A 23,083-nucleotide genomic window follows, 5' to 3' on the forward strand; every position below is an offset into this window, starting at 1 on the left:
TATATTTCTATAATATTTTAACCAACAATCTATGTACCAATGGAGCGGCATATCGACGAGGTGCTCATAGACGTAGGGTATGCATGCGTACATCCATATGAATGAGTGTATGTGGGCTGTAAACGGTATGCACATCTGTACTGTGCTACGAAAAAAAGTGTTAGGTTACTTTAAATTTCAATTTCAGTGCTATGTGATGTTGTGTTAATTTAAATTTGTTCCCTTTGAGATTTCGCGGAGCGCCTCCCCCAAACCCAACTGAGACGCGCGGCCCAGTACCAGTACCAGTACCAGTACCAGTAGGGTTTCTCGCCGCCCCTTCCCGGCCGCCCCCTCCCCCTCGCCGGGGCGCTCTCCCTCTCTCCCGGGAGCCGCAATCACCGGGAGCTCCAGTTGATGTAGTAGCAGCTCGCCCGCGCGCAGGTCGGTGCTGGGGAGCTCTACGGATGGAGACGCTCCCTTCCTCGCCGAGGCACCCTCCCAAGTACGGCAGCGCCGCCGTCCAGGTCCGTACTCCGGCACCCCCCCTCCCCTCCTTCCTGGATTTCTGTACGGCCGCTTCCAGCCTCAAACTGCCTGTTCGTCTCTGAATCCTGCCCCAAACTCACTTACTTACCGTCTCCAAGCAGACGACTTTGTCGTACATGCTCGGGGTTCACATGCTACGGTGCCGAATTGCTCAGCGGTAAAATGTTGTATTCAGATTCTGCCCTACTGTGGTAGCTTAGCATTGTAGGTGGATGTCAAATTGTAGTTACCAGTTATTTGCAAAGGGGTAACACTTGAAGTGGATAGATTTAGCATGTACTGTAAACCTTTTTTTTTTTTTTTTTTTTTGTGAATCTGTAAACCTATTTTTTTTGAATGGTAACTGTGAACATATGAATATATTGTTAACAGTACAGCGCACATCTTCCGTAGCAATCACATGGTTATCTTACTAAAACTAGTGTGGATATGCCCTAAGACCTGGACACGATCGTTTTAGCACTTCGTGGATGCTCCACCTGCCTGCTAAGCTCAGTTTCTGTGCAACTGGTTGCTACAAATGGAATGGCTTGTTTGAGCCACAGCCAGTCACATGCCAAGCAGCCAGGTGCTTTAATTGTTTGGCTGTGCATGTGAATTCAACATTTCATTTCTGTCTCTTATAATGCTCATTTAGTAATCTGTATGTTGGCAGCTAGTTAAGTTGGTAGAAATATCAACTTTTACTTTTCTTATGTGCTCGTCTCTTGAATGAGCTACGTATAGGGTTACGAAACACAACTAATTCGTATGTAGTATAATGTTGTGCGTGGTTGCTGAAAAATGAAATTTATGTTGGCAGAATGCTTTGGAGCAGCTGGCATCCATTGATCTCATTGAGCTAAGCAAGGAGGCTAGAATTGAGCATTGCCGTGCAGCTAGGGACTTGAGCAGCTGCGGACGCTACGTCCAGCACGTGCTCAACTCATGTGGGCACGCCTCATTATGCGCTGAGTGTAGCCAGAGGTGCGATGTCTGCCCTATTTGCAGAAGTCCAATACCTGATAACGGGAACAGGGTGCGGCTCCGCCTCTACCACAAATGCTTGGAAGCTGGGCTTATCTCTAAGCAGCACGATGAAAGGTTTCAGGAGAGAGAAGGCCATGGTGATCCTGTTAACATGGATGTCCAGCGGCTGCATTCCTTGTTTGATGTTGCGCTTCAGAATAATCTCGTCTCCCTGATTTGCCACTGTATCCTCTTTACAAGCTTATATACTTATTATGCTTTAATCTGTTAAACACAGTTTCATCGTCATTGTTTATGTAGTGCCTTCTTTTTTCCTTCTGTTACCTTGACATTCAGACCAGATATTACCGATGTTTGTTTGGATGAGAGTGCTGTGTCAAGTGATCCACTTCTGGCTTTTCTTTTGGACGAGGTGGTCATCAAGGACTGGTGCAAGAGGGCTGTTAATGCACTTATATCAGAGATATGCACCATCTGTATCCACCAACATTTAATTGATCTCTTCTACTTCCAGTTACAGAACTTTTATGTCTTTTTATGAGCATTGCATCTCTTCACGCAAGCACAGCCACACCTTTTGAGGATTATTCTTATATTGGTGAATGGTGATAACAACTTAACCACATCTTAGATAAATCTGGATTAGAGATGATGAAGTCTAAGTTACCTCAGCTGCAAAAGTTTGCAGTTCAGTTGGCAGGCATTTCAAGCGTTGTTGAAGCTATGATCGCATCTTTCAGGGAAGCAGCTCATGTAAATGACCTCCATCAGCTTATTGAGAACACAATGAAGGCAAAACAGGTATTGTTCCGGAACTCCAGTGCTATTAGGGATAAATGTCACTGACTCGCTGTACAAACCAAATAACAAACCCTAAAAAGGCAAACTAGATAACAAGTTATTGTGAGCATGATAGTTGGTGCTGGGAGGTGTAGATTCATTGAACAGTTTACTTCTATTTATGGCGTCCTTGCAAATGGATTTGGATACACCAATGTTTTAAATCGCGGGCTATGGCAGATACTGTTAGCCCTCCAAATGAGCTCTAGCAGTGCTATAGCCCGCCATTTAAAACTGCAGGGTACATAGATCATGTAAGACTGGAATATGGTCATATGGACAGCTACAACAACATTCGTCCTTCTTTATCTTCTCTCTTCCTTTTTGTTTCTCTATCTCGTTCACATATGTTGACCATCACTTTTTTCGCTGAAAGATTTTCAAAGAAACGTAATCAGATGTTTCCTACACTATCATTATTTCTTCATGAAGTTTTCATTTTGGAGCTTTTCCTACAGCATTTGGAAGCCATGATTTGGTGCATCAGGCATGAATTTCTTGAGAAAATTCCCTCTCGCCATGCTAGTTTTGCAACTTGGAGTGCTGATGTGATTGAAAGAAAAACATGTGCAGAGGAGCGACAATGGCCTGAAGTTTCTGGTAAAACATCAGGTTACGATGAAGCCAACCAGGGTATACTTTTCATCGAGCAGGCGCTACAAAACCTTGGGAATCAACAAAGTTATATGGATAATGATGATGAGAGGGAAATCACCTGTTTGCAGAAAGAACAATCATCATCTATGTTCCGTTCCACAATTGATCAGTCTAATGTCAATAGTTATCCATTTAAAAACTTACGTGAGGCAGTTGACATACTGTTTCTGCACGGCGGATCTGACATGGTGATTGCAAAACAAGCAACTGTATCCTTTTCTGTTATCAGATAGTGAATTTTTACATTTACAAGGTTACTTGCAAAAATTTGAAAGATGCTACTCTTATTTTTCTCCTTGACATTCTTTAGTTCTTATACTATATATTTGATCGGCATTGGACCAGACCAGATTCAGAATGGAGGTATCTTGTGGATGATTTTGCTGCTACATTTGGCATCTCTAGTAGAACTTTGCTTGAATGCCTAGTGTTTTGTCTTTTGGATGATCACTCTTCACAGGCTTTGGAGGTAACTGATTCACACCCATATTTTCTGGACATGATGTTGTTAGTATTGCTGCACATGTTGTCCTAATATATGATCTATTCATTTTGCCTTTGCTTCGAAGTCATTTATCTTTTCCTATTGGTGCTTGAGAGTTTGGAGTTTTATCAGCTATTTGAGTGATCAACACCTACTATTAGTCATATCTGTCTAATGAGATCAGATTGTTTACTCGGAAGTGTAACTAAAGTGCCGCTGTTACATATGTTATTTTATCGTTCTATGAAGTTGCTTTGGAGGGCAATATTTTGAAAAGAGAGGAATAATGTTTTCAGCAATTCAGCTGTCAGGGTGCCATTTTAGCGTACATCTAGGGAGCCTGTTAGTATATCCCATCGTATTTCGGCTGTTTTCCCCTCAGTTATATATGCAAGTCTTGTACAGTTCTGCGTTCACTTTTGAGTCTAATCCCCTGAATGTAGCTTTGCTTATTGTACCAAATATATGATCTGAACTTCTTGATTTGTATTGTTGTGTCGGTAGTGGCTACCTTTGACCATAAAAGATGCCCCTGCTAGGATTGTCGATCAATTTAGCAACTCGTACAGAATTCATATTCTTACAGTACTGAATAAGCATGTAAAATGGAGAGGTGTGTTGCGGGAACTGTCCCTTTAGTTGCTGGCTTGCCTTTCACCTACCCTTGCATTAAAGTGTAGTTTATGATGTATGCTATTTAAGTGCTTAGAACATTTTTTTGTTTTCTGAATTCCCGTGGAATCCCCCTTTCTCCATTTAAGGTGCCAGTGGCATTAGAACTTGAGCTCTGCTTGTAAATACTGCTGCCTGCTTATTCACTTGCTACTGATCTTGTCTTCAATTGACTAATCAGTTGTGATGCCCATCTACTCTGTGTGCAGGAGGCATGCTCTCTTCTTCCTAAGATTTCTAGCAAGGAAACACATCCAAAGATAGCACAAGTTCTTCTAGAACGTCACAAACCTGATGTGGCACTAGTCGTATTAAAGTGCACAGGGGGTGATAGTTTCTCCGCTACTGCAAACATTGAGAAAGATGGGCTATTATGTCTTACTGAGGCAGTGACTGCGCTCCGTATAAGAATTGAATATGGCCATGTAACAGAAGCATTTATGTTCCATAGGAGCTACTGCTCTAGGGTAAAAGAGCAAAGACCAGCAGATACAGCTCATGCTGAAGATGCTCACATAAATTCTTGGATGTATCATGTTGAGGTGATGATGGCTGAGTTTTGTGAGATCTGCATTGATCGAAACATTGTCGATAAAATAATTGACCTGCCTTGGGATTCTGGGGAGGAGAAACATCTTCACAAGTCCCTATTTGATTCTGCTTGTGAGAGGCCCACAGGGCCATGTGGTAGCCTGCTTGTTGTTTTCTACCTGCAGGTAAATGGTCTGTATGCTTGAGTGAACGAAGGTCCTCAGAGTCATGCTTACATGATACGGTAGCTGTCTAGTGTCATGAAATTGGTGTTTGATTCATTCCTCATTTACTTACATGCTACTTCATATTTCAGTAGCCATGTACATCTTTCAGATGTCAAATGAACAAACATAACAGTTAGAATTCAAAGCAGTAAACCCTAGCAATTGCAGCATATTTTTCATGAATACAGAAGTTCCTGTATGCTATTAGATAGTGGATTTGTACATGCAAGGGTGGGTGCTGTAGTTTGAGTTTTAGGTACTTTTGTGTATTGAAAATTTCTGAAAATAAGCATAAATGTGTACCATGTTATAACTTGTGCACCTGCAAAAAAAAAAGCGCACAGAGTGCCCAGAGAAAAATCACAAGATTCAAATTATGTTTTTTGAAGTGTGCTGCTGTTACAACCACTTGTCTTTCTTGTACTGGTGTATTGCATTGCATTTTTTAAGGATTTTTGTATTGCTTTTATTTTTTGCAAGTGCACATAACCATCTATTTCTTTTCCTAGAATTAGTTTTTAGGTGCAGAAGTACTGAAACCTTAAACTAAGCATATGTACATTGGCTTTTCATATTATTAATGTACATATGCCAAAGATGACAAAATGATTCTTTACTAGTTTGTACATATAGAGATACTCTCTATATTCAAATAATTTATTGAGTATAATATTTAATCAGTGGCATTGTGATGTTAGAAGAAATGAATTGGAAGTTCACACCCAATCTGTCTCTTGTCTGTAGGAGTCTTTTCTTGCCTCGTAGAGCTTTTGTTATCATGCTTCATGAATATTTTAACATTTGATGCTTAAAAGCAATCTTCATTTTGTTAAAATTTAAAATAATTTTATGTTTTTGATATTGTGGTTTCTGTAAATGGCCTTTCTCTTTACATTTTTGTATGTTGCCTGTGGCCTCACTGGTATTTGTGAAACATTTCCTTGCTTTTAATTGCTGTAGTCTAATTGAAGTTAGACTAATAGAAAACGAAGCATTAGTTGAAACTACTACCATGAGCTACTGATATATGCATATATTTCCAACTTCTCATCATTAGGAAACACATCAGAAGCTAATTATCTGAGGACTTTCTGTTTTTCCTGGTTGTTCTTTTAGCGTTATCGGTACTTGGAAGCATATGATGTTCATCGTAGCCTTCAGAGCTTTGAGCAAAATGTGCTGGAGTCTGCTGGTGAAGAGGTTGCATCCAAAATCAGTACAATTGCTCAATGGAGAGAAGGTTTAGTGGTAAGTACATCTTAGAAAGCGTGTGATCGCACATCTTTAACTTTGACTAATATATAAAAAGCTAATTAGATTGATCACATCAAAACAGTATCAATAGATTTTCATGAAATATATTTTGGCAAAATAGCAATCTCATACTTGTCCACTAACATATTCATATCAAAAGTCACAAACGTCCTATTATTGTTTAATAAAGAGAGTAGTCTTTTTTGACGAATGGAAGAAGCCTATTTTCTTCAACACATTATCTACTGTACCGCATGATTCTTTTGAGGTGTAAACGCAACACTCAGTATTTTTTGTATATATGTTTTTGCAGGCTAAATGCCTTGAGATGCTTCCAGAGGTCCAGAGGGAGGCTGCAAGGGCCATCAGCAGCGGAGACCAAAGTCAATTTGCCATCCGAACTATGCAAATGTCTTCGCCAGTTAATCCTTCAGTTAAATCACCTAAGCCTGCCATTGGATTGAGCTCGTCCTTCACCCCTGCTCTTCAGAATAAGCCAAATCCTCTCCAACCCAAGAACATCCATGCATCGACTGATTCTGGTGCTCTTACCAGTAGTATCCGTTCAGAGTTTGGAAGAAAGGTTCCATCTATTCTTCAATGTAGGCCAGTCCCCCCTGGGACGCCTACATCCAATATGAGATTGAATGCAGGGATCATGTTTCCCTCTGTGGGCCAAAATGGTGAGAATCCATATTTAAAAGGGACCAAAGAACTTGGGTTTATGAAAGGAGAGTCAGGTTTTAAAAAAGGAACCAAACCTGCTGGTCATGATTCACTTCCTATGTATTTCAACTTGGGTGCTGGTGATACGCCTATGAAAAGCCAAGGACCAAGTTTATCGAAGACTGAGCGTAGCAAAACCACTTTCTTTCAAGGAAAAGATTCTATCAGAAAAGGAGAGTTTGACTTTGGTTTGCGTGCTGAGAAGCCTTTTATCTTAAGTGGCACCAATGCTGGTCAAAATGGCCACACAAAGGTATCTGAGGGTGCTGGATTTCGCGAGGGTCACATGGATAGAACAAAAGTTCCTGCAACACCAAACATTTTCAGGTAATCCTTATTCTGTATGTGGCAATATGTTTGGTTATTGTTTTACTTGATGGAGCTTGTTTAGCTACCATTATTGGACACGGTAACTTCTGAGGTCTAATACGCTTTAAAAGCAAAGTTTCATAGACCAAGGGTTTAGAGTGACTGCCACTTGATTGGGTAACACTGTTTGGTAAAACGGGCAGTTCCAGGGAAATAATCATGGCCCATGTGTGGGTGGTTCCTGCGGGAAAACGGCTTTTGTCTTGCGAAGTTTAATGTTGAAGTTGACACCATTAGGGCATGTACATCGGTTTAGACAGCGGGTGTCTGTAATACTACTCCATGTCATCTATTGATAATGATATAGACAGGGTATACGATGAACTGTCTGTAAGTTGTCTATTTTTAGCCATAGCTATATGTGAGTATAGATTACAGACACCTCTAGAACTTAACAGAGAGCCTCTCTCTCTCTCTCATCATTTTCTTTCCTCCACATCAGCAAAATCATCTATAACTACCCCTTATCTACAGCTGAGTCATCACCATTGTATATCCCTTATCTGTCTGGTAGTGTCAGTTTTACTGTTCATTTGGTTTTAAATGTAAATATCTAGACGGTTTTACTTTTAACTTGGAGTTGATTGCGATGGGTGTGTTCCTGGTGTTGTGTTGATTTTTGTCCCTGGGCTGGCCTCATTGAAATACGCAGAAAGACAATTGCAAAGAATCTAGATACGCATAAATTTTTAGATAGATAACAAATTGCTGGCCTCATTGAAATGTGTTTACATGGGTAAAGTTAAGAATCAAACCACAGTTTTTTGTGAGGACAAATTGGTGGCTACGCTACGCCTACACATCTGGCAAGTTGGCTAGCAAACGGGTCTATGATAAGTGGTTAGAAGGCTAGAAAAAACCATACTGTGTCAGGAAACTTGAAGCTGCCTAACTTGCTGAATCAAAGTTCGCAGTGACCAAATATTCCCTGGCAGAAATTAGCTGGGTTGATGTAAAACATCCCATATGTTGACCTAACGTAACTCAACATACAGTTCTGGTGGTAATAATGGATATTGGCTGTCAACTGGTATGGCCTGGCCTTCACTGGTGGTTAACTGAACTCCAAGTGGTGGCAGTATTTACCGTGAAAGCTCCTTTTGCCAGGCAGGCATGGATGTGTGGTGAATAAAATGTTAACCATGTTGTTTCTCTTATTTGAAGCTTGGGCAAGAAATCTTCAGTTGGTGAAGGAGCAGCCGGCAAAGGCGGGTCAAGGTGGAGAAGGGATGAGTCTAGCGAAGATGAAGACGAGAAAAGAAGCGGTGGATACATGGAGAGTGGAGCTTCCCTTAATACCCGAAGGCGGCCGAGATTTTCAAGAAGATGATAGACCCTCTCGGCTGGTCCTAGGATTTTAAACACTTTTAGGGGATAGCTCTTTCGTTTTTTCCAGTCGCTCTAGCCCCCTTAATGTAACACGAATTTGTTCTGGCCGGAGGCGCATGGCACCCTGTGTTTGAGTGAAAACCAGAGAACAATCTTGGATGTTTTGCACTGCTGTGGTCATGATGATGTGTGAGGGGCTGTTTTGGCACCCCGCCCGCACAGCCACAGCCACCTGCCGAGCGTTGCACAGCTTCCGTCTCATGCCTCCATCGATCTGTGGCGCAGCCGGTGGTGGTTGATGTGCTGTTCGACTTCCGTTTGCCGTGTCAGGTTCCCAGGCACATCGAACCAACTGCTCATTAAAACACGTTGATGCAATAGTGTTAACATGGAGCCGTGCTGCCGAAGTCTTGCAGCTGGATGACCCGCAGGCAAATGAGTGGTGCCCACCTGAATAACAGTTGTCTTAATCTAACCTTGCACTTTACTAGAACACGTCGCACAACTACGTTTAATGAACAATGTCATGTCTTGACTATTTTGTCCATGAGAAGTGTCGTGCTGCAGCTATTTTGGCCAACGGTGTCACTTCTCTCCAATTCCGATGAAAAGCATCGCACCATATCCAGCAGAAGTTGCTATGCTACTGGATCCTACAACAACCACTTCTCTTCTCATTTTGAAATACAGAGCTTTAACACATAGCAAGAGATTAAAGCCGAAAAAGCATTCGAGCTGAAGCCTCTGATCATTCACCTTGTGACAAACTTTAGGGGGAGGTTCATATCTCACAACAAGGGCTCTTTTGATCATGGCTTATGAGTTTGATCTTGAGTTTAACGACTCTTTCTGAGATGTAAAGCTGCCGCTGTGGATACATGAAGGCTTCCCCTTGAATTTCTTTCGCTGAGAACCTTCATGCGGATGTGCTGAAACATGTGAAATATAGGAAGCATGCGGCTGTGTTTTGATCAAAGTAGTTTATGAAGAGATCTGAATGAACTGTACTATTGTAGCAGTACATGTACGACCTTGATCAGAAATTTGTGATCAATAAACTAGATATCAATACATAAAGCAATCAAGATGTTTATGTTTCAAGAATGGTAATGCAACTGTAAAACAAGTAAATTATCATCTTCCTTTTTGTTCCTTAAAAAAATTCATCTCCCTTTTTGTCATAAAAAATCCTCCAAAGAAAAAGAAAAATCTACTATATCACTCTAAAAACCCTTCTTCCAGTCTAGTAATTAAGATTGCTCAGTTAGGACCGGATGAAAGAGTGGTTGTAGCACAGACTTGGATGCGATCTTGGGATCACCTGCAGGTATGGGGCCGAACCAAAACCGCGGACACACAAACGTGTAACTTCATTATGATCGAGGAGAATTACAAGCATGAGACCATAGGTGGTCAACAAAATGAAAGGTTATAATTAAGGTGCTTGAAAACTCTCGTCCAAATTACTGCCGAATAAAACCATGACCGTTTGTTTTCCTCTAATATTTCAGAGTATTCCGAAGATTTAAACTAATGTTGGAGAAAGCATATCTGAAGTTATATGCCAGTGTACATTTCACATCCTAATTCTTAAGGCGGAAAGGTATATGTGGGGCTGTATATATAGCATTTGTTAGCTAAACATGTGATAAGTGTTGAGCAAGTCATTCAAAAAATGTATATCTTCAGCTTGGTCATGCAAGAAGGCACTACAAAACCTTATGACTATTGTGTGTATCCATGTTTTGCTTCACGTTGAAAAATGCAGAAGAGGAAAAAATGGTGGATAATTCTTGAAATGAGTAGGTGAATGCGCAATCACATGAAAAATATCAAGTGGTTTGTTGACGTCATGACAATCGCATGAAGAAAAGGGAGAAGTTGAGGGATATCCACTGTATAAATACTCCCGTTTCTCCTCTTGTTCATGACTTGTGATCTGCAAATGTAAAATCAATCTTGAACTACCGCTTAGTCTGGAATATTGGAAGAAAACAACGGTGTTGTTCAGGGACATCCTCAATGCCCCCGCCATACAATCTTGTTCCACGTGGTAGGCTTTGCAATTTTTCCCCCGCTTTTCCAAATACTTTGCAAAGCAGATCCACAGGAATGGCTCGCAGGCTTTCTGACCTGTTGTCTCCGGGTCATTGTTGGCAAGGATAGTTATTGCTTTACGCAGTTCATCCTTGCCAAGAGGGAGCTGTGGCAGTTTGTCGTGGGCACCATTTCCTCTAAGGTCCTTAATTAGATCCCTATACTGTTCACTGGATTCCAATTCCTTGTCTTGAGATGAATGCCCCATCCTTTCAAATAGTTCCGTTTGTTATCCTTGTCTTCATACCCTGTAAAATACATATCATCATCTGCAATCTTCGTTGTGATAAAATCGCCGTCTTCACCCAAGATCTTGTGATGTGTCCGCCGTCTTGGTGGAACGGTTTTTCTGGCTTCATAATCGTGGTGGCGCAGCGGCTCGTGGGCAACATGCCCCCCCCCCCCCCCGCCCCCCCTCAATTACCCACGAAAAAAAGCTTGGAATGTTATATATTATATGTATATAAGGAAAAAAAACCAATATAAGAATGGTTACTAGACAAGAATTTTCATCTAATATAATGTTCCCATTTTGGACTTTTTATAAGAAAATCTAAATATCCTTGCATGAAAGAAAGAAGTGGTTATAGATTCATCATTCATAACACCAAACATTTTCAGGTAAACCTTATTCTGTATGTGGCGATATGTTTGGTTACTGTTTTTCTTGATGGTGCTTGGCCTCACCCATCCGTCTCCGAACTACGACTCCATGGAACGCGCGCGGAGGTGCCGTTCAATGTTGAGTCGAGCAGCGCCGGACGCGGCCGTTCCCCTCTGTTCGCCGGCCAGTCGAGCAGTGGCGGACTTGGGCATGGCCGCCCTCTAGCTGTTCGTCGGCGAATCGACCAGCGCAGGACGCGGGCGCAGCTCAGCCTCGCTCATGGCGATCGAGGCGACCCACGACATGAGCGGCAGCGATTTTGAGCCCGATCGACCTCCATCGTGTCCGTCTGTTCGACGGCGTGTTCATGTACACCAGTGGACGTGGTCGTGGACGTCTTGGGCTATCCGGGCGTGGCCGTGGTAGCTAGCTTCCCGCCGTTCAGAGCTGCCTACGGGCAGAAGTTTCAGTCCTAGATGACGTTGGCAACTAAGTGAGACCGACCTTAACGGCTATCTTAATCTAACCTCATACACTTCACTAAAACACTGTCGCACCACAACGTTTATTGAGCAGTGTCGTGTTTTGGCTATTTTGTTCACTAGAAGCGACACACTGCAGCTATTTTAGCCAATTTCATCGCTTTCCGTGCAATTCCCATGGAAAACGTCGCACATGAGCCACTCGCTCAGATTTTCCTTGTCGAGGAAAAAGAGAGGCCAAGAGTCGCCGCTATATCTTGCGTCGATGCAAGACGGACACGACAGCCGATCCGCGAGGAAAGTGGTCCTTGTAGATGCCGTAATCGCTCCACCTCCCAAATAGAACAATGCAAGAGATTTAGGGTTCCCCGCCCGATAGAGCCTTCGTATTAGCTCCGGCTTGCAGCACTCCTCCCCCACACCGCACTTCTCTTCCACCGACATGCTCCTAGGGCGGTCTTCCAGCAATCCACTCGCTAAGCTAAGCCCCTAGGTCGCCAGCGACTACAAGGGCCACCCCATCTGTCCTACTCCATCTAGCCCTCTCTATGGAGCACAGGGTGAAGATACTTGGTGCAGCGAGCTTAATTGACGCAAACCGCGTTGTGTGGATGGGATGGCACGGCACGCTGCACGCCAATCCATCCACCGCGCAGGTGAAGGAAGTCGGTGCCCCGAGCTAGAGCAACGCGTGTTGGAAGCTTCCGGGGCATAATAGCTAGAAACGAGGAACGGTGCCACATTCCCTGAACCCGAATCGTCAACCTTTTTGTCATTAAAAAGAGAGAAATTCTCACCTTCCTCGGTGTTCCTACAATAAAACTATCTTCCTTTTTGTCATTAAAAAGAAAGAAGTTCTCTTACATTGGTTTGTCAATTCCTCAAGAATTTCTTTTCTTTTGTATACCTTCAGATGTGCCATGCAAGCAACCAGTACAAAATCTCGTGACTGTTGTGTGTCCATGTTTTGTTTGCTGTTGAAAATGAAGAAGAGAAAAGAAGGGTGGAAACTTGGTGAAATGAGTATGTGAATGGCCGTCACAAGAAAAATACTGAGTGGTCCATGAACGCCATGACAATGGAATGAAGAATAGCGAGAAGTTTGGGGGTAGCCATTGTACTATAAATACCCCATACCGCCCTTATTCAAGACTTGGATTTTCAAATGTAAACTAATCAATCTAGTGAGATCGCCTAGTATATATACATGGAACATTGGAGGAAAACAATTGCTTGCCAAGGAACGGTTGTCATGCCGACGGAAACCAAACTCGAACTCCGACTCTAATATTTAGATAGATAGACGATTGAGTTACGTGGACTATCGGTTGAGTTATGATCGGCCCCAGCAGCATCTGCATGTGACATCCTCCGCACAATCTTGTTCCGCACGCGAGTGGCCGATGAGAGAATCCTTCCCCTCCTTTTCCAGATAGTTTGCAAAACCAGGTCCACGTGATTGGGTTGGAGTTGTAGATTAGACGGATATAGTAATAAAAAAGCAATGTAAGAGTGGGCACTGTACACAGCAATTTCTTCTGTTCCATTTTAGCTTGTTCTATAAGAAGATCTAAATGTCCATGCAATGAAATAGGTGGTCATACATTCATCATTCATGTCTCTACTCTACCTCTCATGGTCATGCATTCGGAGTGGTGACGGGTACGATGGTAGACTCGATCGTGGCCGGGGATGGGCGGGCCGGAGAGGAGATCGTCGCTTGCACGCATCCCAACTCGGCGACCGACTACTTTTTGCACCCAACCCCCTAACCTTTCCTTATTTGCCCGTGCGACCACTTCCCCTCACCTCTCCTCCGCCTTGTCGTCGCTTCTTCCCACCCAGACCAGCCAACCAACCATGGAGCAAGGTAGCGCCGACGCCACGGCGAGGCGGATGGGAAGGATCGCGGCCCACCTCCCAGGCAGGTCCACCGTCGACCCCTCCATCTCTTCCTGTCTCAACCCAGATTTGCTCCGACCTACAGGGGAGAGCAGTACTACATCCTTCGTTAGCTCGTTTCTTCCAATCACAATTCACAACCCAGATTTGGTCCGAGCTACAGGGGAGTATTACTCCCCCGGGCCCGGCCGAATCACTAGCCTAGCCGTGCTGGACTGGAGTCGTAGGATTCACACGCTGAATCATTGTGCTTGTGCGCGTGCGTGTGGGCGGATTCGCATTTGCTGATCGCAATTGAGGTACTACTCGCTGATGGAGAATTATCAGCTGTGCGTGAGGCTGGTGGGTTAGTTCTCAAGGGTTCATTCCGATGTCCCCTGGTCAGTGTAGTTTTGGATTTGCTGCTCTGGACTACTCTACTAGGCTCTCTGGTCTACCGGCTGTCTGAACTCTGAATTTTACTTGGATCAATTTTCTGCAGTAGGAAGCTGGGGTCTCGAGTTTTGATTTGCGTTTTGTACGCTTCTCCTTTTTTCCTTTGGCATTCGTGGAGGCCAATTGAGTTAGTCGCAACGTACAAATGCGAAAATCTGTGTATTTTGTATGTAGAAACAAGACATCGCCTCGATGTTATGTTTCTGCTAAACTGACCGTGTAGAGCAAAATGCTTAACAGAAAATTTCCCTAAGCTGTCTATGTTGGCATCGTAATGGATAATTGGTAGCTTCTGATGTTTTTTCGATAAAGGTAGCTTCTGATGTGGGTTTCTAAAATTAGCTGATCAAATGCCAACTTGTTGATAAATCATGCAGTTTTGCCTGTTCGCAGATTCTGTGTAGTTTAAGCCCAGTAGAACACATATTCAGTTAGGCTGAACTAACCGACAAGTACAAGCATGATGTCTTCTTAGGACACTTTCAGATCAATGAGCTGTCTAGCTGTGTAGTAGACTGAGAACCACACTTGAAATCAGATTATTTTGTTCACTACACAAATCAAACAAACAGGACTCCAAAAATGCGGCGAAACATGTGAAATATAGGAAGCACGCGGCTGTGTTTTAATCAAAGTAGTTTATGAAGAGATTTGGATGAATTGTACTATTGTAGCAGTACATGTGATCAGAAATTTGTGATCAATAAACTAGATGTCAATACATAAAACAATCAGGATGTGTTTGTTTCAAGAATGGTAATGCAAACGCATTACACGAATGGACGCATACGCCGACGGCCAGCTGCCCTCGGCGTAGCCACGCCTGGCCCTCGGCGTAGGCTACGCCGACGGCAGCCCTCGGCGTATGGCGTCGGCGTTTAGGTCCCTCGGCATAGACAATATTGCCGCTACACCGACGGCAAAACCGTCGGCATAAATTTTTTAAAAATTCGAATTTTCTTTTTTCCAAAAAAAAATTCAAAAAAAGAAATTCGAAAAAAAATAATTTTTTATATGCCGACGGCAAAGCCCTGGGCATAGAGTTTTAAATTTTTAAAATTTTAATTTTTTTACACCTTTTTTTTCGTTTTTTACTTGTTTACCTTTCAACATACACTTTTAACTCTAAGTACACTTAATCTTAGGTTAAATTACAATCATGGTTAAACTTTCCAGTCGGTCACCCATCCTCACACTACTCCAACCTTAGGGCATCTCCAACCGATCGACCCAAACGGACGCGCTGGGCCGTCCGTTTTGGGCCGTTTGGATGGCCGATCGGACGCCCAGACAGCGCCCCGCGTCCGCGTGTCCGTTTGGGTCGCACGCTGCGCCCAACGCACGGACGCAGCGCATATTTAATAAAAAACATAAACAAAAATAAAAAGGAAAACAACCAAAAATAAATTTAAACTAGTTGTTAATTAAAGTTAGCCCTATTTTGGGCAATTTTTACACAAAAGAAAGCCCTATATGGGCTTTAAACTAAAAAAAATCAAACCCTAGCCTAGGTTTGCGAGCACGATGGCCGCCGGCAGTAGTACTACTCCCAGTAGTACTCGTCGTCGTCGCTGTCGATGAGGACGACGCCCCCCGGCGGCGATGCGCTATTCCGGCTCGAAACGCCGGAGGGCACCGGGGACTCCGGCCAGGGCGACCACTGCACCCTTTCCCAGGCGGAGTGCGGGTCCGGAGGGCTCGCCGGTCTGCGCAGCCGTGCTCTCTGCGCGGACTCCTTCCGGAGCTGCCCCTCCGCTGCGGCCTGCAGCTCCGCCTCTAGCCGGAGCGCGGCCCGGCGCTCCTCCTCCTCCCGGAGCGCCGCCTAGCGCGTGGCCTCCTCCTGCCGGCGCGCCTGTTGGAGATATGCCCAAGAGGCAATAATAAAGTGGTTATTATAATATCTTTGTGTTTATGATAAATGTTTACATACCATGCTATAATTGTATTAACCGAAACATTGATACATGTGTGTTATGTAAGCAACAAGGAGTCCATAGTAAGCCTCTTGTATAACTAACTTGTTGATTAATAGATGATCATGGTTTCGTGATCATGAACATTGGATGTTATTAATAACAAGGTTATGTCATCAGTTGAATGATATAATGGACACACACCCAAATGAGCGTAGCATAAGATCAAGTCATTAAGTTCAATTTGCTATAAGCTTTCGATACATAGTTGCCTTAGTCCTTCGACCATGAGATCATGTAAATCACTTACACCGGAAGGGTACTTTGATTACATCAAACAACATTGCGTAAATGGGTGGTTATAAAGATGGGATTAAGTATTTGGAAAGTGTGAGTTGAGGCATATGGATCAATAGTGGGATTTGTCCATCCTGATGACGGATAGATATACTCTGGGCCCTCTCGGTGAAATGTCATCTGATTAGCTTGCAAGCATATGAATGGTTCATAAGAGATCACATACCACGGTACGAGTAAAGAGTACTTGTCGGTAACGAGGTTGAACAAGGTATGGAGATACCGATGATAAAACCTCGGACAAGTAAAATATCGCGAGACAAAGGGAATCGGCATCGTATGTAAATGGTTCAATCGATCACTAAGTCATCGCTGAATATGTGGGAGCCATTATGGATCTCCAGATCCTGCTATTGGTTATTGCTCGGAGAGGAGTCTCGACCATGTCTGCATAGTTCGCGAACCGTAGGGTGACGCGCTTAAGGTTCGATGGCGCATAAGTAGATTCGGAATATGAGATGGAGTCCGAAGTTTTTGTTCGGAGTCTCGGATGGGATCCAAGACATCACGAGGAGGTCCAGAATGGTCCGGAGAATAAGATTCATATATGAGAAGTCATTTTCCGGGGTTCGGGAAAGTTCCGGTGTTTTGACCGGAGCTTCTAGAATGTTCTAGAAGGGTCACCAGTGGGCCCACCACCCCGGGAGAGGCCACATAGGCGCCACATGGCATAGTGGGTCCTGCCCACCATGACATGTGGTCCCAGGCTGGCCCCCCCTTAGAGATAAGATCTATCTCTAGTTTAAATGATTTAAACTTAGAGATAAGATCTATCTCCTAAAATAAATGGTTTAAATTAGGAGATAAGGGGGAACACTTGGGGGAGGGGTTTGCCGCCCTCGATGCGCCGGCCAAGGGGAAGGGTGGGCCCTAGGGGAAACCCTAGGCCGACCCCCCACCTATATAAAGAGGGGAGGGGGTGGCCGGCCAAGGCACCCCTCATCCAACCCTAGCCGCCCCCCTCTCTCCCCTCCTCCATACGGCTGTGCGGGCTTAGGCGAAGCCCTGCGGCAACTCTTCTCCACCACCACCACCACGCCGTCGTGCTGCTGGGATTCCGTGGAGATCTACCACACCTCCGCTGCCCGCCGGAACGGGGAGAGGAAGGAGCTTCATCGACACCGTACGCGCGACCGAGTACGGAAGTGCTGCCGGATTGCGGCACGGGGACGATCGTCTACACCAACAACGAGATTAATCTCGTAGGCTTTGGAATCTTCGAGGGTTAGTCTCATCTCCATCTCGTTGCTTCGATCTTGTAGATTAGATCTTGGGTGTTCCATAGATTAGATCTTGGATTTATTCGTCTTTGTGGTAGGAAATTTTTTGTTTTCTATGCAACGAACCCCATCAGTGGTATCAGAGCCATGTCTATGCATAGATCTATTGCACGAGTAGAACACAATGGTTTTGTGGGCGGTGATGCTTGTTGTGGGTATACTTTATGGGTATATCAACGACAGGGCCTAGATCCGGCAAGCCCGGGTGGCCCACAGACGGTGATGATGGCATGGGGCCCATCGGGCGGCCCGATTCGTCGTTGATCATGAAGGATGAAGTCCAGCCCAGGAACATGGAGCCGGATCCCAACCGACCTACGAAGGAGGCCGGATCCGTGGAGGCCCATAAAGTATCCGGATCCAGCATGACCATGAGGAAGGCGGATCCTTGATGTACACGGCAAGATATTGTACCGTAGTTAGGCAACTTGTATTCCGGCTAGGACTCTCCATGTAAACCCTAGATCCGTGCGCCTTTATAAGCCGGATCCTGGGAGCCCTAGAGGCACAACCACAACCATTGTAACAACGCGCAAGCGCCGGATAATTCCGGACAAGCGGCGAGTAGGCCCTGTCATCGTGCAGGTGTTCCGAAGCTGGGTAACTCGCGTACCACCGTCCCGTGTGCACTCCGCCCTATGGCCCCTACTTCTTCTCCCCCTCGTGAGGACCCCTCCTCCGAGGTATTGTCGATTAGGCAACGATAATGCTTTTGTTGCTTTAGTTTGTGTACTTTGCATCTTGCTGGATGGTGGGATGAAGCGGCCCGGGCTAACTTTACATGACCGCGTCTCATGAGACTTGCTCCACGCTTGACATGCAACTTGTATTGCATAAGTGGCTTTGCGGGTGACATGCAACTTGTATTACAATTTGCACTTTCTATTGTCAACACTAGTATCACCGTTGTGGTTCATGTTTGTAGGTAGATTGGATCTTACTCGAAAACCCTAAACCACGTAAAATTTGCAAACCAAATTAGAGGCGTCTAACTTGTTTTTGCAGGGTTTGGTGATGTGATATGGCCATGATGTGATGATGATTATATTTGATGTATGAGATGTTCATTGTTGTATTATGGCAACCGGCAGGAGCCTAATGGTTGTCTTTAATTTTTGTTAAAGACCTGCGTTTCTATTCATCATGTAATAACTTTATTTCAAATAGTTGTTATAGTAGCTATAAGTGATGGACAACCATGAAGCGGCGACACTGACCTTGACGCCATGCTGGTGATGATGGAGATCATGTCCGTGCTTTGGAGATGGATATCAAAAGCACAAGAAGAAAGGCCATATCATATCACACATTATGAATTGCATGTGATGTTAATCCTTTTATGCATCTTATTTTGCTTAGATCGCGACGATAGCATTATAAGATGATCCCTCTCACTAAATATCAAGATAATAAAGTGTTCATCCTTAGTATGCATTGTTGCTAAGACTTGTCGTTTCGAAGCATCTCGTGATGATCGGGTGTGATAGACTCTACATGTGCATACAACGGGTGCAAGCCGATTTGCACACGCGGATACTAAGGTTGCCTTGACGAGCCTAGCATGTACAGACATGGTCTCGGAACACGGGATACCGAAAGGTAGAGCATGAGTCATATGAATGATATGATGAACACTTTGAGTGTTCGCCTTTGAAGCTACATCTTTTCTCGTGATGATCGGACTTGGTGTAGGGGATTTGGTTCGTGTAATCACTAAGACAATGTGAGGGATGTTGTTTTGAGTGGGAGTTCACCTAGTTAATTTAAGAATTAAAATTGAACTCATTTTATCATAAACTTAGTCTAAACTCTTTGCAAATATGTTGTAGATCATGGCGCCCCCTCCATCAATTTTAACCAGTTCCTAGAGAAAGAAAAGCTTACGAGCAATGGTAGAAAATTCACTGACTGGTTCCGTCATGTGAGGATTTTCCTCACTAGTGGAAGCCTGCAATTAATATGTGCTCGATGCACCGCTAGGTCCCCCACCACCTCCTGAAGTTTCCGAGGACGTAAAGAATGTTTACGAGACTCGGGTGACTCGGTACTCCGAAGTGCAGTGTGCCATCCTGTGCAGCCTAGAGGCAGAGCTCCAAAAGCGTTTTGAGCACCACGACCCTTGTGAGATGATGCGTGAGCTCAAGGTTATCTTTGAAACTGTTGGCGTCAGAAACCCACCGGCGGGCAGCGACTGGCCAACACGGTAGAGCCGGGAACGACTAGGGCTGCGGCTGGCCCCAGTCCCTCAGAGCGACGGCCCGCAAAGCCTCCTGGTCGCGCGCCGATGCTTCGGGTCGCAAGGGCGTGCCACCCGACCTATACCTGGTCGGGAAGGTGTGGATGATGCCTCGCTTAGTTTCCGCGGGGCACACACGTACACGTTAAATACGAGCCTCGATCGGCTCTCGGGTTGTCTCGTGAATCGGCTCGGGGAGCCGATTACCCATGATTCGTCCAAGGTGGCCGAATATATGGTGGTCCTGCTTGATCAATGTAAAGCGTATGAGATCCACGACGATCTAGGGTTTTCACCGCATAATCGGATCATCCTACTCACGATTGGGCCTCGCGCTCACGCACGGTAAACGTAAGCCAGCCCTAGACAAGGCCTAAAAACCAACACTAGGTTGATCCTCGGAACGTCCCTGTCTAGGGGCAGCAAACTACACCACGCATGCCGCTGGATCCTCCAACCCTTTGTAAGGCCTAACTATTGCAGATATTAAACTAATCCTTGATGAATCAAGGATCGACCATAACGGATCAGATCTACTAAATAAAGACCAAGCGGGGTGCCGCCCTGCACCCATGATGAGGCACAAGGACGGCTAGACGCGCAAGGGTTGCACTACGCAAGCATATGATGCTAAGAACGATGCTAACCCTAACGCGTCTATGATAACTACGTTGCTCGCCATCAAAAGCGCTTCGATGACGAGCAACGCATGAACAACTAGGCAGGCTTGTGCTGCCTAGATCGCGAGATGCGATCTAGGCAGCATGATGCTTACCGGAGGAACCCTCGAGACGAAGGAGTTGGCGATGCGCCGAGATTGGTTTGTGTTGAACGTTGGTTGTTGTTTATTCCATAAACCCTAGGTACATATTTATAGTCCAGGGGACTTTCTAATGTGGGCGTGCACTAAACCGTGCACGAGATAAATTCTAACTTCTACGTAATCTACTATAAAGGTACACGGGCTAACTAGCCCAAACTTGATTAACAAGGCCGATTTACATATCTCTTCCCTACGTATATCTTCAAGTCCATCTTGATCGCGGCCCACCTCTGACCTGGTCAAATTCTGGTGATAACACATGCCCCCCTGGTTTTGATAATGATAATTGCAAAACCATAAGCATTCTTCAAAGGGTCATGTCGTGGCAGAGCAGAACCATCGCAGTACTGTCTATTACTACTTCTTCCGCATGACTTGACAATTCTGGCAGTCTTTGAGCAATCGGCTCTTTTCCTCCACGTGATCGGCTTCTAGTTAACTTAGCCGATAGTCAAAGTCAAACAAACCCCCAAAAGAGCCGATGGCGTCACACCGGTCCCTACCATATAACAAATAAAGGCAAATCTGGTTACCCCTCCAAACGGTCACCTGCAACCTCCGTCTGAGAAAGCAAACTCAGATCCCCAAAATCCGCCACCTACGCGATCTCGCGAGCTTCAGATCTCAACCGCCCCAACTCCGCAGCACATCAAATGGCGGAATCGTCCAACGCCGACACCATGGTCTCCGGCTTGAAGGTAACACTCCACCGCTTCTCCGCCATTAGGGCCAATATCAGGGTCGAACAGAAGAACACCTGACTTAATGTTCTACTCCGTTATTGATTTTAGGTCTCCGACATCCTATTGCCGCATCCTTCTCTCCCAAATTCCATGTGTCTTGGCCCCCGCTCTTCCGAGAGTCCTGCTCATTTGATCTCCCGTGAAGCTAACGAATCCCCTTCGTGAATCGAGCACTTAGATCTGACCTCCCGGGCCGACCGCCTACGAGCCCGGCCTAATCCCCACGAAGGTTGGGTGCCATGGTACAATAGAGTATCCAAAACCCATTATGCCACCTGGGAATCTATAGGGATAGCCGATGCCTTATCATTATCACTTGTCTCCTCTTGAGAAGAATGAAAATATTCGAAAACCATCGGCTACTTCAGTCCGATGCGCTAAACCGCTTCATTTTCGGCCATGGCCCGATGACACCAACCCTGCCGGACGTGGCCATGATCACGAGCACTGGACATTGCGTCTCCAAGCCCTTACGCTTTCAAACTGCCGAAAGTCCCTTTCACCCTTTCTTCTAAAAAGAGTGTACCAGCTGGGGCGCCTATCTTGATCGTTATATGAAAACCAAAGGCCCCGTGACAGAGCGAGAACACACAGCCTTCCTAAACTTTTGGTTGGAACACTTCATATTCTGCGGCCCATCACTCGCCCCTACCAAGAACTACCTTTCTCTTGCCTATGAACTGGCCAAAGGTACCCATCTCGGCATCGGCAAATTGTTCCTTGGAGAGGTATATCGATCTCTTCAACTGATGTCTGTCAAGCTGTTCTCTCGTAAGACGATTAAAGCCGGCGGCCCTCGGTGGTTTATCCAGCTATGGGCGCAGTTATACTTTCGGGATCAGATCCCAGACTTCCCACCTTTGACCTCCTGCACCTTCCCAGATGTTAACGGGAAGGATATTCGATGCACCAGTTATGGCCAAGCCCTGTACGGTCTCCCAGGCAGCAGGTTGATCCCTAAGGAAGCAGCAGGGTGGTTCAAGATCTTCTTCCAAGGTTTGGACAATCCTCTGTTCTTTCCTTATACTGAAACGGAAGATTTTGAGAATCCGGTCTCCTTCCGATTGGGTAGCTTTGCCGACGATGACAACACTCGGCATCTGTACTCCATCATGATCCGTCCTTGCTTTCTTCCTGTTGGAATGAGCACCTCAAACCGGATCATCAAACCTGGTTATGAGTGTTATCAACCGGTAATGGTAGCCCGCCAACTCGGTCTCGGGCAAGTGCCTCCGCATTTGTCCTTGCATCATCTGACCGCAAGCGAGCCGAACTCCCCGACATCCTTACTAGCCATAGGTGCTACACCTTTTTGATGCCTTGGCCCTTCCCATTCCTCACAACCTTCGTTTCTCCTCTACTACTGATGGCTTCGAGACTTGGTGGTCCATGTGGAAGACCCATGTTTTTAGGAGGGCGTTAGGACCGCAACTGAAACAACTTGACGCCGCGCATGATATCTCCACTGACCAGGTACCATTTCTTGAAATATTTCCGGTAACCACTTAATGGTGATCTCGCCCGCGAACTGACTTCACCTTTTGGCAGGAACAAGACGGCCCGGCTCCTATGCAAGCTGATGGTTCTCCTTTTGAATTCCTTCCTCCGGCCCCAGTGGTCCTCTT

The 23,083-nt window shown here is 45.1% G+C and overlaps 1 protein-coding gene across 1 annotated transcript; it reads left to right on the forward strand.

Annotated features, from left to right (window-relative positions):
- Positions 1-406: 406 nt before the first annotated feature.
- On the forward strand, positions 407-8,750 carry LOC124652363 (E3 ubiquitin-protein ligase HOS1-like). The gene is made up of 10 exons (XM_047191385.1): positions 407-506; positions 1,331-1,721; positions 1,839-1,973; positions 2,129-2,298; positions 2,796-3,203; positions 3,305-3,463; positions 4,360-4,866; positions 6,025-6,156; positions 6,476-7,215; positions 8,422-8,750. Exons 1-10 carry the CDS (start codon positions 447-449, stop codon positions 8,585-8,587), a joined length of 2,868 nt encoding a protein of 955 aa, XP_047047341.1. The 5' UTR covers positions 407-446; the 3' UTR covers positions 8,588-8,750.
- Positions 8,751-23,083: the final 14,333 nt, after the last annotated feature.

This window comes from Lolium rigidum, chromosome 5, assembly GCF_022539505.1.
Source record: "Lolium rigidum isolate FL_2022 chromosome 5, APGP_CSIRO_Lrig_0.1, whole genome shotgun sequence".
NCBI classification, from domain to species: domain Eukaryota; kingdom Viridiplantae; phylum Streptophyta; class Magnoliopsida; order Poales; family Poaceae; genus Lolium; species Lolium rigidum.